The 15,269-nt window shown below is 45.4% G+C and overlaps 1 protein-coding gene and 1 long non-coding RNA gene across 2 annotated transcripts; both read left to right on the top strand.

The window, feature by feature from the left end:
- The first annotated feature begins 3,881 nt into the window (after positions 1-3,881).
- LOC115153470 (transmembrane protein 100-like) lies at positions 3,882-5,223 on the top strand. The gene is made up of 2 exons (XM_029698938.1): positions 3,882-4,011; positions 4,286-5,223. The coding sequence occupies exon 2, from the start codon at positions 4,409-4,411 to the stop codon at positions 4,817-4,819; it is 411 nt and encodes a 136-aa protein (XP_029554798.1). The 5' UTR covers positions 3,882-4,011; positions 4,286-4,408; the 3' UTR covers positions 4,820-5,223.
- Positions 5,224-11,412: 6,189 nt separating this feature from the next.
- LOC115152649 (uncharacterized) lies at positions 11,413-12,130 on the top strand. The gene is made up of 2 exons (XR_003867549.1): positions 11,413-11,603; positions 11,825-12,130. It is a non-coding gene; the product is annotated as an uncharacterized LOC115152649 (long non-coding RNA).
- The last annotated feature ends 3,139 nt before the right edge of the window (positions 12,131-15,269 follow it).

Here is a 15,269-nt window from a genome sequence, read left to right on the forward strand (position 1 = left end):
CATGATGCTCCCTCCTCCATACTTTACAGTTGGGATGAGGTTCTGATGTTGGTGTGCTGTGCCTTTTTTTCTCCACACATAGTGTTGTGTGTTCCTTCCAAACAACTCAACTGTAGTTTCATCTGTCCACAGAATATTTTGCCAGTAGCGCTGGAAGATCCAGGTGAAGATCTAGGATTCTTTTTAACCTCATTGATCATTCTGCACTGTGCTATTGCAGTCATCTTTGCAGGATGGCCACTCCTAGGGAGAGTAGCATCAGTGCTGAACTTTCTCCATTTATAGACAATTTGTCTTACTGTGGACTGATGCGCATCAAGGCTTTTAGAGATACTTTGTAACCCTTTCCAGCTTTATGCAAGTCAGCAATTCTTCATCTTAGGTCTTCTGAGATCTCTTTTGTTTGAGGCATGGTTAACATCGGGCAATGCTTCTTGTGAATAGCAAACTCAAATTGTGTGAGTGTTTTTTATAGGGCAAGGCAGCTCTAACCAACATCTCCAATCTCATCTCATTGATAGGACTCCAGGTTAGCTGACTCCTGACTTTATTTAGCTTTAAGAGAAGTCAATTGCCTAGGGGTTCACATACTTACAAATCAAATCAAATCAAAATGTATTCGTCACGTGCGCCGAATACAACAGGTGTAGACATTACAGTGAAATGCTTACTTACAGGCTCTAACCAATAGTGTGAAAAAAAGGTGTGTGTGTGTGTGTGTAGGTAAGTAAAGAAATAAAACAACAGTAAAAATGCTTATTTGAAAATAACAGTGGCAAGGCTATATACAGACACCGGTTAGTCAGGCTTATTGAGGTAGTATGTACATGTAGGTATGGTTAAAGTGACTATGCATATATGATGAACAGAGAGTAGCAGTAGCGTAAAAAGAGGGGTTGGAGGGTGGTGGGACACAATGCAGATAGCCCAGTTAGCCAATGTGCGGGAGCACTGGTTGGTCGGGCCAATTGAGGTAGTATGAACATGAATGTAAAGTTAAAGTGACTATGCATATATGATAAACAGAGAGTAGCAGCAGCGTAAAAGAGGGGTTGGGGGGGGCACACAATGCAAATAGTCCGGGTAACCATTTGGTTACCTGTTCAGGAGTCTTATGGCTTGGCAGTAAAAACTGTTGAGAAGCCTTTTTGTCCTAGACTTGGCACTCCGGTACCGCTTGCCATGCGGTAGTAGAGAGAACAGTCTATGACTGGGGTGGCTGGGGTCTTTGACAATTTTTAGGGCCTTCCTCTGACACTGCCTGGCGTTGAGGTCCTGGATGGCAGGCAGCTTTGCCCCAGTGATGTACTGGGCCGTACGCACTACCCTCTGAAGTGCCTTGCGGTCGGAGGCCGAGCAATTGCCGTACCAGGCAGTGATACAACCGGTCAGGATGCTCTCGATGTTGCAGCTGTAGAACCTTTTGAGGATCTCAGGACCCATGCCAAATCTTTTTAGTTTCCTGAGGGGGAATAGGCTTTGTCGTGCCCTCTTCACGACTGTCTTGGTGTGTTTGGACCATTCTAGTTTGTTGTTGATGTGGACACCAAGAAACTTGAAGCTATTTAGTCTATGCCACTCCGACATTGCTCATCCTAATATTTATATATCCCTTAATTCCATTCTTTTACTTTTAGGTTTGTGTGTATTGTGTGTATTGTTGTGAATTGTTACATATTACTGCACTGTTGGAGCTAAAAACACAAGCATTTCACTACATCTGCTAAACATGTGTATGTGACCAATAAAATTTGATTTGAACCTGTACACTACACACACACATGAACACACACACACACACACACGGTAAGGCCGGGTTAGCCCCTCGGGTGGTCTGTCACATTGTCACGTGTGCTCCCTCTCCGGCCTCTAGGTCACCAGGCTGCTCGTTATGGCGCACACCTGTCACCATCGTTACATGTATCTGCGCATAATGACACTCACCTGGACTCTATCACCTCCATGATTACCTGCCCTTTCTATGTCACTCCCTTTGGTTTCTTTCCCAGTTGTCATTGTTTCTGTTTCAGTTTCATGTCTGTGCGTTGTTTGTGTTTCTTGTTTTATGTTTTCATTTATTTATTAAATGATTCACTCCCTCAACTTGCTTCCCGACTCCCAGCGCACACGTTGTAGAATGACGACTCAACAAAGGAAAGTATCAGGGAGTGGAGCCGGTGCTACCTGGGAGGTCTCAGCCGGTTTGTCGGATTCCCATGCCTTGGCGGGTTCGACGGGTTCCCCTGCCTCAGCTGGCTCGACGGGTTTCCATACCTCAGCGGGATCGATAGGCTCCCATGCCTCAGCTGGCTCGACAGGCTCCCATGCCTCAGCTGGCTCGACAAGCTCCCATGCCTCAGCGGGCCCGACGGGCTTCCATGCCTCAGCTGGCTCTACAGGCTCCCATGCCTCAGCGGGCTCGATGGGCTCCCATGCCTCAGCTGGGTGAACAGGTTCCCGTGCCTCGACTGAGGCATCCAGGGTGGTCTCAGCCGGCTCATCAGGCTCTCACGCCTCAGCCGGTTCCTCAGGTTTCTGCGCCTCAGCGGAGGTGACCGGTCCGCATCGGCTCCCCGGGATCGTCCCTGTGGTTGGGGTCCTGTGGCTGGAGCCCAACGCCCCAAGGAGGGGGCACTGTCACGCATGCTCTCTCTCCGGCGCTCTTGGTCGCCATGCTCCCGCGCCTCAGCTGGATCGACAGGTTCGCGCGCCTTAGCAGAGGTGAACGGTCCGCTCCTGATCCCCGGGATCGTCATCTTGGTCATCTTGGTACTGTCACGTGTGCACCCTCTCCGGCCTCTAGGTCACCAGGCTGCTCGTTAAGGCTCACACCTGTCACCATCCTTACGTGCATCTGCGCATAATGACACTCACCTGGAGTGTCATTATCCATCACCTCCTTGATTACCTGCCCTTTATTTGTCACTCCCTTTGGTTTCTTCCCGCGTTGTTCGTGTTTCTTGTTTTGTATTATGTTTTCATTTATTTATTAAATTATTCAACCCCTGAACTTGCTTCCCGACTCCCAGCACACACATTACACACATTCACAGACTCGAATGCCACCTCTTTAAGAGGACCTGAGTGGCTGGGTGACGCAAAACTCTGAATGGGAACTTGTGAGAAGATTGCCATGAAGTTACAGTGGATTTGTTACAGCGTGTGAACGGATGGAGGGAGACACTGAGGATACAGTCTGAGCGAGAGGGTTATTGAAGGGATAGAGTCATGTTCATGATCTATAAAGCCTATACTAGACAGAGATCTAAGGGCGATATGCTCTTGCGCACACAGCACACACACTCGTACACACAACCGGCATCCTTCTACTCCCCACATGCACATGCAGACTAATTGATTGGTAGTTTCAGGTAAATGGGATAGTAGATAGAGGAACCTGCTATCCAGAAAATCGGACTGTCCTTATTCATGTATCCTGCTTGTTGGGCTATTTATATCGAGGGGTAGCGAGAGTGTGTGTGTGTGTATGAATGCATGTGTGTGCGTGCATGAAAGCGTGTGTGTTTAAATCTAAGTTGATTTGTTTTACTGTGTTACTGCCTGCTTACGTCAGATTAAATGGCTTTGCATCATAAAGGTAACCTAGGTGTAGATTATTTGAAACAACATTATGGTTGGATGGTATCATCGCTAAACCTGGGCTGCTTTACTATTCTCCATCAACGCACACACATACATGGATCATTCAGAGTAGAGGAGATAAAGAGGAGATGGAACAGTTAACCATCTCCCATTGTCCCCCTACTTCCCAACCGCACCCCTTCGCGTCCCTCTTCATCCCTCTTGTCTTTGACGTCACTGTGCTTGGGCAGCCAATCAGGTTCCTGAGTCACACCAACCACCTCTCCTTAGCCCCTCCTCCTCCTCTCGGTCTCTTTAAACCTCACAGGCTGTGGAAATACAACACACAATGTGCTGCAGCCACTGGGAGGGCGGACGGATGCAATGCAGAACACACACCACACCACGCACCAAACACATTGAGACAGAGTAAGTGGATCCTCTTGCAGAGACTGCATGCGAAGCCAGAGCTCATATCACTTGCTCTCTCTCCCTTTCTCTTTCTGTCTGAATCTGTCTCTGTTTGTCTCATTGTTTTCTCTGTGTCTGACTTCATCAGTCTCTCTCCCCATCTCCATCTCTTTTTATTTCTCTGGATAACTTCTTCATTTCCGCCTCTCAGTCTCCCTTCTGCCTCTCTGTCTTTCTCCATATATCTCAGTGTCTCCCTCCTGATCTCTTCTCCCTGTCTTTCACCCTCCAGGCACACGCTGTCTCCAGACGACAACAACAGAGAACGCAGCAGCCCCTGTAGTAGCAGAAAGAAGAGATCCACCAGAAGAACCCCCCTTCACTCTTCTCCTCTCCCTAGGACCGCAGCTCTGAAATGGGCTGCTCCTCGGGACGACAACCCTCGGCCCCGGTGCTTCAACCAGACCTGGACTGTGGCAGCAACATACCTCCGGAGTCCCCCCATAGAGGGGACCTGGTCCAACCCCCAGAGTCTCTCTCCACACTAGAACGACTAGCCCAGGCCACTGGTGGCACGGAGAAGTCTTGGTACCGCTGTGTGTTCCCATTTGGGGTGGTCTCGCTGGTGATCGGTGTGGCAGGGACAGGGGTCACCTTCATGTATAACACGCCAGACCTGCACCAGACCAAGGTGGTGTCCATGGTGCTGCTGGTGATTGGGATGGTCATGCTGCTGATGGCGGCAGTCTGCTGGAGGGACCACAGGCTGAAGAGAAGGAAGAAGAAGGAGGGAGGGTTCTTCTGCTCTGAACAGGGCACCTTGTGAGGTCTGGAGGAGGAAGAGGGGTGTATGGGACAGAGACACAGACAGATGAAAGGATGGATGGATGGATGGAAAGGTTGAAAATCTGTGAGGTCCAAACCGATCAACCTGCCACGTGCTTCAGCGAGACGCTAGATTTCAGTGTGGTGGAGAGGGTTGAGAGTTCCTATATCTTCTTTCTCTTGTTTGGAAATATAACCTCCTTCTTTACTTTTTTCCCAGCCCCATGTCTCTGAGGAGGTTTACTTTGTTTTTCATTGTGTGGAGGAGGGAGGGCAGTGTTTTCACGGTTTCAAGTTCAGAGAGTTCTGTCAACGGTTAACAGTAGACCCTGATAACCTACTGTAGCAGTGAGATGTCCCATCAGAATGATGAAATCAGACTTTGGATGTGTACCAAATGGCACCCTATTCCCTACATAGTGTATACCCTATTCCCTACATTGTGCATAGTGTAGGGAATTGGATGCCATTTTGGCCCAGCATTTGTGTCCACGCTTTTCATTCATAGTGATTCACGCTTTTCATTCATAGATTCATTACTAATTTCTGCTTTCCACTTCAGTTGGCTTAGCAGTGTCCTAAAAACGAGGACATCACTGGATCTGCCACAGAATGGGCTGAGATGTTACATTTTTACCAGTGGTTCTTTTTGCTGTCGTGTCAGTAATACATTGTGATGAATTGACTTGCGTGTGTGCACCTCTAACTGGTATGAATTCATAGTTGAAGGTTTCAGATAATGACATCACCCTGCGACAAGACTGCTGTAAGTTTGTCAACTTTGCATTCCTCTGTATGTTTGATATTACATGTATGTTTGGTGCGCTCTTAGATATGCAGAGGTTTATGACTGATATGTCATTTGGATGACATTCATATCACAAATCACATATCACTACCTGACCTGGATCAAATATAATATGTCAAATACTTTAAAATATGTGAGCTGCGCTTGATTTAGTATAGCCTGGCTCAATTGAACAGAATAGTCCCAAAAGTGGAAACTCCAAGCTAAATCAAGTGATCCTCAAATACTTTCTAATATTTTGAAGTATTTGAAGTAATGTATTTGTCGCAGGTCTGATCACTATTGTGTCTTACCACATAAGTTGCCACGTTTGCAATCAATGTACCTCTTTAAATGAATGTATATTAATGTCTATATATAAAGATTGTGTACAGTATAGTTTATTGGGAAATGTAAATTTTAAAACATTTTGTATTTGAGATTTTCTGTTTAAATAATTGAACTAGAGAAAAAAGTTAATTTGATATAGCTATCTGCCTGTTTCCTTGCAGCAAAATAATGTTTTCTGACTTTACAGAACATCCTCGGCATTACCATTCTGTATCAATCTCTTTCTGTTGGGTAGATTTAATGTGCATCCGAAATGGCACCCTATTTCCAATATAGTGCCCTACCTTTTGAAAGTAGTGTACTAAGTAGTGTATAAGGTTTCATTTGGGACACCATCTTACATTCCTGTGGGGAAACGTTGTGTACAGCTAGCTATCAGTCAGTCACAGCGTTGCCGTGGCCTTTATTTCAGTGCCTTTATTTCAACATCAATATATCTCTGTAATGGTGTCATGACTGACCATGAGAATCCAAATAGGTCAGATTAGGTTTGCAATGAATTACTTCAATCAGACCCCATTTCACTCGTAGAGGGGGAGGAAAGAACTAGTGGGGATTGACACTCGCATCCTGTTGTAAATCAAGGGAGAAGATCCAGGCCTGTGTTCTCCAAATTCATCAAAGGAATGTGTTTTGTCTCAATAGACCTTTTTTGCAGGTGAAACTCTAACATGTTCAAAAGCGAATACTGGAACAATATTTTGAACGTAGAACGTGCGGAATAGTCAGGCGATCTATAAAACAAAATGACATTAGTGTTCTGTTATTTTGTGATGTCATTAAAAATGCTATAAATGTAAGGGCTGTCGTCGGAAGAAGACCAAGGTGCAGCGGAGTTAGTGTTCATCTTGACATTTAATTCAAACAAAGAGAACACTATACAAAAAAACAGGAAAACCGACAGCCAAACAGTACTGACAGGAAACCCACTGAACAGAAACACAATTACCCACAAAACCCAAAGGAAAAACATGCTCCTTATGTGTGACTCCCAATCAACAACAACGAACTACAGCTGTGCCTGATTGGGAGCCACACACGGCCCAAAACAAAGAAATACAAAAAACCTAGAAAAAGAACATAGAAAGCCCACCCAATGTAACACCCTGGCCTAACCAAAATAAAGAACAAAAACCCCCTCTCTATGGCCAGGGCGTTACAATAAAGGAAATACTGTAAATTGGAAAGTATACCCACAACATAGATGAAGTCCATACTATAGATTGTGCATGTAATATGAAAAATTATAAAAGTGTTTTTGTTAAAAGAGGGATATGATTTGAGAAGCTATAACAGATATTTTTTTTGCCATAACTTTGCACAGTGAGTAATCACCACAAAGTTATTGCAGCCAGCCGGCCGGAACCGCCCCTTTCGAAACAAAATGTATAAATTATGGGTTACGAATTAACACATGGAACCAGAAAAAGTGTGAGTGGCAGCTACGCGTTTAGAATGGTTTGAACTTTGAATCTCAACATGAGGTCGAGACGGTAAATTCACCTCCCGGACAATCACTGGTATGGCTGATTAGCTGTCTTAAGTAAAGTATCTTCGAAAGCGAATTTAAGTAGGATCATCCTGTTACTCTGCCCAGACCATCGTATTACGCTACTCTCATCACCCCACTGGGAACCATCGATACGGCTGTCTAGCCTATCTTCAAAGAAGCATCTTCAAGAGCGAATGGAAGGAAAATCAACTCTGTAGTTCTGTTCAGGACTTCACGACAAGTCACCGGTGTCATGACGTTGGCCTGTGGGTAAGGTTTATGACCCCCCCATAAATACCTTTCTCCCTTCCCTCTCTCTCTGACTCTACTGAAGGACTCTTGAATAGCCTTTGTTAACCTGTTAGGGCTAGGGGGTAGTATTTACACGGCCGGATAAAAAACGTACCCGATTTAATCTGGTTACTACTCCTGCCCAGTAACTAGAATATGCATATAATTATTGGCTTTGGATAGAAAACACCCTAAAGTTTCTAAAAAAACTGTTTGAATGGTGTCTGTGAGTATAACAGAACTCATATGGCAGGCAAAAACCTGAGAAGGTTTCATGCAGGAAGTGGCCTGTCTGACAAGGAGTCGTTCTTCTTGTCTCTGTTTATTGAAGAGTGGGGATCTTAGCTGTAACGTGACACTTCCTACGGCTTCCATAGGCTCTCAGAGCCCGGGAAAAAGTTGAACGATGACGAGGCAGCCTCTGGCTGAAACACATTATCGCCTTTGCCAAGTGGCCGATAAGAGGACAAAGGAATTAGGCGTGTGCCCGATTCGACCCCGTGCTGTATTTTCTTTCGGCTGTTTACCTAATTGCAGATTCCCGGTCGGAATATTATCTCTTTTTTACGAGAAAAATGGCATAAAAATTGATTTTAAACAGCGGTTGACATGCTTCGAAGTACGGTAATGAAATATTTAGAAATCTTTTGTCACGAAATGCGCCGTGTGCGTGACCGTTATTTACCATTGGGATAGTTTCTTGAACGCACGAACAAAACGCCGCTGATGGAACATAACTATGGATTATTTTGGACCAAACCTACATTTGTTATTGAAGTAGAAGTCCTGGGAGTGCATTCTGACGAAGAACAGGAAAGGTAATCAAACTTTTCTAATAGTAAATCTGACTTTGGTGAAGGCTAAACTTGGTGGGTGTCTAAATAGCTAGCCCTGTGATGCCGGGCTATCTACTTAGAATATTGCAAAATGTGCTTTCACCGAAAAGCTATTTTAAAATCGGACATATCGAGTGCATAGAGGAGTTCTGTATCTATAATTCTTAAAATAATTGTTATGCTTTTTGTGAACGTTTATCGTGAGTAATTTAGTAAATTGTTAGTAAATTCATCGGAAGTTTGCGGGGGGTATGCTAGTTCTGAACGTCACATGCTAATGTAAAAAGCTGGTTTTTGATATAAATATGAACTTGATTGAACAAAACATGCATGTATTGTATAACATAATGTCCTAGGTGTGTCATCTGATGAAGATCATCAAAGGTTAGTGCTGCATTTAGCTGTCTTCTGGGTTTTTGTGACATTATATGCTAGCTTGAAAAATGGGTGTCTGATTATTTCTGGCTGGGTACTCTGCTGACATAATCTAATGTTTTGCTTTCGTTGTAAAGCCTTTTTGAAATCGGACAGTGTGGTTAGATTAACGAGAGTCTTGTCTTTAAATAGCTGTAAAATAGTCATATGTTTGAGAAATTGAAGTAATAGCATTTCTAAGGGATTTGAAAATCGCGCCACAGGATTCAACTGGCTGTTACGTAGGTGGGACGATTTGGTGCCACCTGCCCTAGAGGCTTCCACACAAAACGACAGCCAACCCAAAACAGCGCACAGAGCGCACAACAAAGCAAAGTGCCCCAAACACACGGGACAAACACAGCTTGCGCAAACATACGCACCACTGAAGAATGTGCAACAAACCGCGTGTAATCACGCACAGCATACAATGGAAAAATAATCCCACACACAGAGCAGGCGGGCCTGCTGGCTAATAAAGCCAGCTAATTAGCCCAACTAAGAACAGGTGCACCTAATAACGAAAAGGGGGGAAAACAAAAAGGAATCAGTGGCAGCTAGTAGGCCGGTGACGACGACTGCAGAGCGCCACCCGAGAAGGAGGGGGAGCCACCTTCGGTAGTAGGAGTCGTGACAGAACTGGTATGTTTTAAATTTCAATGACTTTATTCAGACGCACCAGATGGACGTCTGAACAAAGACCATCAACCCTACTGTAATACACAGGAAATTGAAATATAAGGATGTTGAACATTTGAATCTTGTTGATCCACAGACGGAGCTCTTTGTGAAACAACAAAACAGTGAAACGCTGTAATTACCCTTCCCCTCTCTGATTAAGGAATTGTCTCGTTTATACATCTGAAAACAAGCCACAGCTATTGAATAATTTGGAAAAGAAGGTTACGTTTTCATAATTATATAGAGAGAGAGAGAGAGACATTCAACTGGGAAAAAACATTTGTTGAAGCCACTTGCTGGGGATATACTCCCATTCACAAACTCGTATAGGATCTCAGAGGAAAGAATACAGAGATCCCACTCATTGTGAATGCAGGTAGCGTATGCAGCACACTAGTCTGTATAGAGAGAGAATTTTCTCTCAGGCATCCAGACTGTGTCAGGGAGAAGCAACACACTGTGACCCTGGAGCTAACACACATGAGAGGTTGCCAGCTGTGCAATAGAACTGGGCCTGTCAATTGGAGGTGTACCTGTGGATGTATTTCAAGGCCAACCTTCAAACTCAGTGCCTCTTTGTTTGACATCATGGGAAAATCAAAAGAAATCAGCCAAGACCTCAGAAAACAATTGTATATTCTTCAAGAGTCAATGGGTAGATATCATTAATTTAATTTAATTAATTGTTAAAGTCAGGACTATTTCTGTCTGTAATAAAGCCCTTTTGTTTGTAAAAATGCATTCTGATTGCCTGGGCCTGGTCTTATGCCCTCCCGGACCCACCCATGGCTGTGGCCCTGCCCAGTCATGTGAAATCCATACATTAGGGCGTAATGAATTGATTTCAATTGACTGATTTCCTTATATGAACTGTAACTCAGTAACATCTTTGAAAATACAGTTGGTACTGGAGTGGTTGAGGTGGGTTTATACATAAAAAGTGACTGGTAATAGGATATACTGCACATGCAGTATAAACAGGGCTGAAAAGTGATTGGTAGCAGGAATATATAAATACTTATGGTAATATACTAATGGTAATATATACAGTGCATTCGGACACCTTGACTTTTTCCAAATTTTGTTGCGTTACAGCCTTATTCTAAAATGAATTAAATAGTTTTTGTGGGACCTTATATAGAAAGGTGTGTACCTTTCCAAATCATGTCCAATCAATTGAATTTACCACAGGTGGACTCCAATCAAGTTGTAGAAACATCTCAAGGATGATTAATGGAAACAGGATGCACCTGAGCTCAATTTCGAGTATCATAGCAAATGTTCTGAATACATATGTAAATGCTATATTTCTGTTTTTTATTTTTAAAAGGTTTGCTAAAATTTGTAAAAACATTTCTTGATTTTGTCATTATGGGATATAGTGTGTAGATTGATGAGGAATTTGAATACATTTTAGAATATGGCTGTAACGTAACAAAATTTGGAAAAAGTAAAGGGGTCTGAATACTTTCTGAATGCACCGTACATACAGTCAGGGCGCCGTATGGGGGGAAAATTAGGACGATTCTAAGGGCCTGTGACTGACAGGGGCCCTAAAAAATTATTAGAACATTAGGTAAAAAGAATCTATATAAAATTATTAACCTATCATCATTAGTATAGTATTTTATTTACAATGTACTAATAAAACTGACGGTTTCTTTTTCTTTTCTTGTTTTTGGCAAAAAGTAAACATCCAGAGAGCCTCTGTATTGTCCATCCCCCCCTCTATTTACATGAAATGGTTCGGTCCTGCCCCCGAACCAGGCGCGAACGTTATTTGCTAGCAGTGAATTGCGAGTGAGGAGTGACGGTGGAGCGTCATGTCTCAGCTTCCTCAAGAAAACCTGGCTTCCAATAACGAAAAGAAAGAAACGAAAAACAGGAAAGAGAAAAGAAAGGGCAACAGTATGTCACCCAATTTTTCACAAAGGTAGGTGGGTGTAGTCCTTGTGTGGTGGAAATTATTCTGTTAGCTTAGTCCATAGTGAAATAGGCTACTTTTGCTCCCCTAACATTAGTTACTTAATCTTCACAGAACATTCTGAGTGTTTACATTTCGCTCCTCTTTTAGCCGACATTTAATCAATGCAGGCAAACTTTTAGCAAGCTATTCATACTAAATCAGTTGTCCCTGCCCCTGCCTTGTGCCAGGCCCAACAGATGCAGTTTCAGGCTCAGCAGCCCTGTATCCCCATAACCCAGAACCAGCCATACTCCCAACTGAACAAGGGGGTGAGCAGCATTGTGTTGAATGACATGTACTGCAATGCATTGAGGACAGGAATGTGATACTCCAGTCAGGAAAAATCTCACTTGACAGAGACAGCCAATATCAGAGCCTTAAAGGAAGAGATGCAGGCTCTTAGAGATGGATGGGAGTCTCTCATGTCTGAGGCAACACTGATTGCTACGCAAATGGATGTTGCACCTCAATTTAGCAAGGAACACAGCTGCCACGAGGAAAAGGAAGAGATTCCATGATGAGACCTCTCAAGAGGAGACAGCTCAGGACAGTGCAGCAACAGTGTTTTGGAACACAGTGTTTTTTACTGCTATGGACAACATAAGTGACTTGGACACTAGGTTCCACACCACTGCAAACATTATAGAAGAATTTTCTGCTGTTCTGAAAGTTGGGCAGATTAGTGAGGATAAAGTCCCTTCTGTGTCCCAACCACTGATCATGAAGTATTCCAGAGATCTTATACTTGAGTTTCAAAATAAAGTAAAACACCTTAACACTGTATATGCTGCCACTTTCCCCCCTAACTTGTTCCCTCTTGGTCTCCTGAATGCAATTTGTAAGATGCAAAATTGCAGCTGCAAAGCATTTTTGGTGAAGTGTGCATTGCTTTACGTATGTTTTGCACACTGCCTGTGAATGTTGTTGGTGGCGAGAGAGCTTTCAGTAAGCTAAAACTGATTTTAAAAACTATTTGAGGTATGCTATGTCCCATGATAGGCTTTGCAGTCTTGCCATGCTGTCCGTTGAAAGTCAGTTAGCTAGAAAGCTGGACTTCAAATACTTGATCAGTGACTGTGCTAGCAAGAAGGCTCGGCGCTGAGCAAGGGCCAGTGATAACTGTTAAATGGCTATGGATATTGGATCACTACGCACATGATGCCCACAGGCTGAGAACAAGACTGAGAACAGACTGAGAACAAGATATATCTCAAGTAATGGCTGGATTGCCATAAAATGTGTTGTGCACAATCAAGACCCCAAGTGGAAGAAACCTATTGATTTGGTGACCACTTGACCTTTCCTCTAGCGCCACCATCAGGCCTTTTCATTTCCATTTTGTTTTCCATTTCCACTTTTACAGCTGCTTATTTTCTAGTTGGTATGTATACTTAGTTCAAAAATCTGCTTCTGATTTTATTATTTTGTTTGTTATTGTCACGGGTGTCGTTGGGTAGAGATGACCAAAACGCAGCGGTAATGTGGATGCTCATCTTTATAATTTATTAAATGAAGAGAACCTCAAAAACAACAAAACAAAAGAACGACAGACGACAGTTTCACAGGCTAAGAACACTAGCAGTGCAAAAGACAACTACCCACAAAATCCCCAGGTGAAAACGAGCATCTAATATATGACTCCCAATCAGGAACAACGACGTACAGCTGTTCCTGATCGGGAGCCACACAAACCACACAGAAATAGACAGACTAGAAAACCATAGAAAACCAACACTAGAACATATACTCAAACCCCAGACTACATAAACCAAACACCCCTTTAATAACACACACAACCCCAACCATACAAAACAAACTCCCTTCTGCCACGTCCTGACCACATTATAATACAATTACTCCCTCTGCTGGTCAGGACATGACAGTACCCCCCCCCCAAAGGTGCATACCCGAATGCACCTAAACAACAAAAAACAACCCAAAAAATAAACCCCTAACTAAAGGGAGGGAAGGGAGGGTGGCTGCCTCCCCAACCCACCTATACTGGAGGTGGCTCAGGTTCTGGCCTACTGCCCTCCAGACTGTAGGCAGACTCTCTCGGTTCCGGATCGCAGGCAGACTCACTTGGTTCCGGACAGTTGACAGACTCACTCGGTTCCGGACTGCCTGCAGACTCACTCGGTTCTGGACCGCAGGCAGACTCACTCGGTTCCGGATCTCAGGCAGACTCACTCGGTTCCGGATCTCAGGCAGACTCACTCGGTTCCGGATTGCAGGCAGACTCACTCGGTTCCGGATTGCATGCAGACTCACTCGGTTCCGGACTGCAGACCCATTCACCCCTCTCCGAACTGTGGGCCGTCTCACTCGGTTCTGCACAGTGGGCCGTCTCCCTTGGTTCCGAACTGTAAGCCGTCTCACTTGGGTTCTGCACAGTGGGCCGTCTCGCTTGGTTCCGAACTGTAGGCCGTCTCACTCGGTTCCGGGCTTAATACTCTTACCAGATACTCATGACGGGGTACTGTTGTCGGATACTCTGGACGGGGCACTGTTGCCGGACACTCTGGACGGGGCACTGTTTCCGGACACTCTGGACGGGGCACTGTTTCCGGACACTCTGGACGGGGCACTGTTTCCGGACACTCTGGACGGGGCACTGTTTCCGGACACTCTGGACAGGGCACTGTTTCCGGACACTCTGGACGGGGCACTGTTTCCGGACACTCTGGACGGGGCACTGTTTCCGGACACTCGAGGCTGGGCTGATGCACTGGAAGCCTGATGCGTGGGACTGGTAGTGAAGGTACCAGCCTGGGGACACGCATCTCAGGGCTAGTGCGGGAAGCAGGAACCGGCCGAGTGGAACTGGTATTACGCACTGGAAGCCTGATGTGTGGTGCTGGTACTGGAAGTGCCAGTTTGGGAACACGCACCTCATGGCTAGTGCGAGGAGCGGGAACAGGCTGAGTAGGACTAGGCTGACTCTCTGGAAGCTTGATGCGTGGTGCTGGTACTGGACGTGCCAGACTAGGGGTTCGCACTTCCGGGTCAGCACGAGAGGCAGGAACTGGAAATACTGGGCCATGGAGGCGCACAGGCGGTCTTGATCGCACCTCCTGCACAACCTGTCCTGGCTGGATGGAACTAGTAGCCCTGTACGAGCGGGGTGCTGGTACAGGGCGAACTGGGCTGTGCAGGGGCCTGATGGTTGCCGTGCGTAGAGCGGGCGTAGGGTAGCCTGGTCCTAGGAGGCGCACCGGTGACCAGACGTGCTGCGCTGGCATCCTCCTACCAGGCTGGATGCCCACTCTAGCACGGCATCTGTGAGGGGCTGAAAAAACTTGCACTGGACTGTGCGTGCGTATGGGCGAGATCTTGCACACTTCTTCAAACTTCGGCGCCCTCCACTCCATACACTTCTCCATATAAGCACGGGTAGCTGGCTTAGGGCTCATCCTTGGCCCAGCCAAACTACCCGTGTGCCCCCCCCCAAAACATTTCTTGGGGGTGCCTCTCGTGCTTCTCCCTCAGCGCGTACATGGCCTCATACCGACGCCTCTCTGTCTTAGCTTCCTCTATTTCTTCCCGTGGGCGACGGTATTCCCCAGCCTGGTGCCAAGGTCCAGCCCCGTCCAGAATTTCCTCCCAGGTCCATTTCTCCCGCCAGTCCATCTC

Source organism: Salmo trutta, chromosome 18 (genome assembly GCF_901001165.1).
Source record: "Salmo trutta chromosome 18, fSalTru1.1, whole genome shotgun sequence".
NCBI classification, from domain to species: domain Eukaryota; kingdom Metazoa; phylum Chordata; class Actinopteri; order Salmoniformes; family Salmonidae; genus Salmo; species Salmo trutta.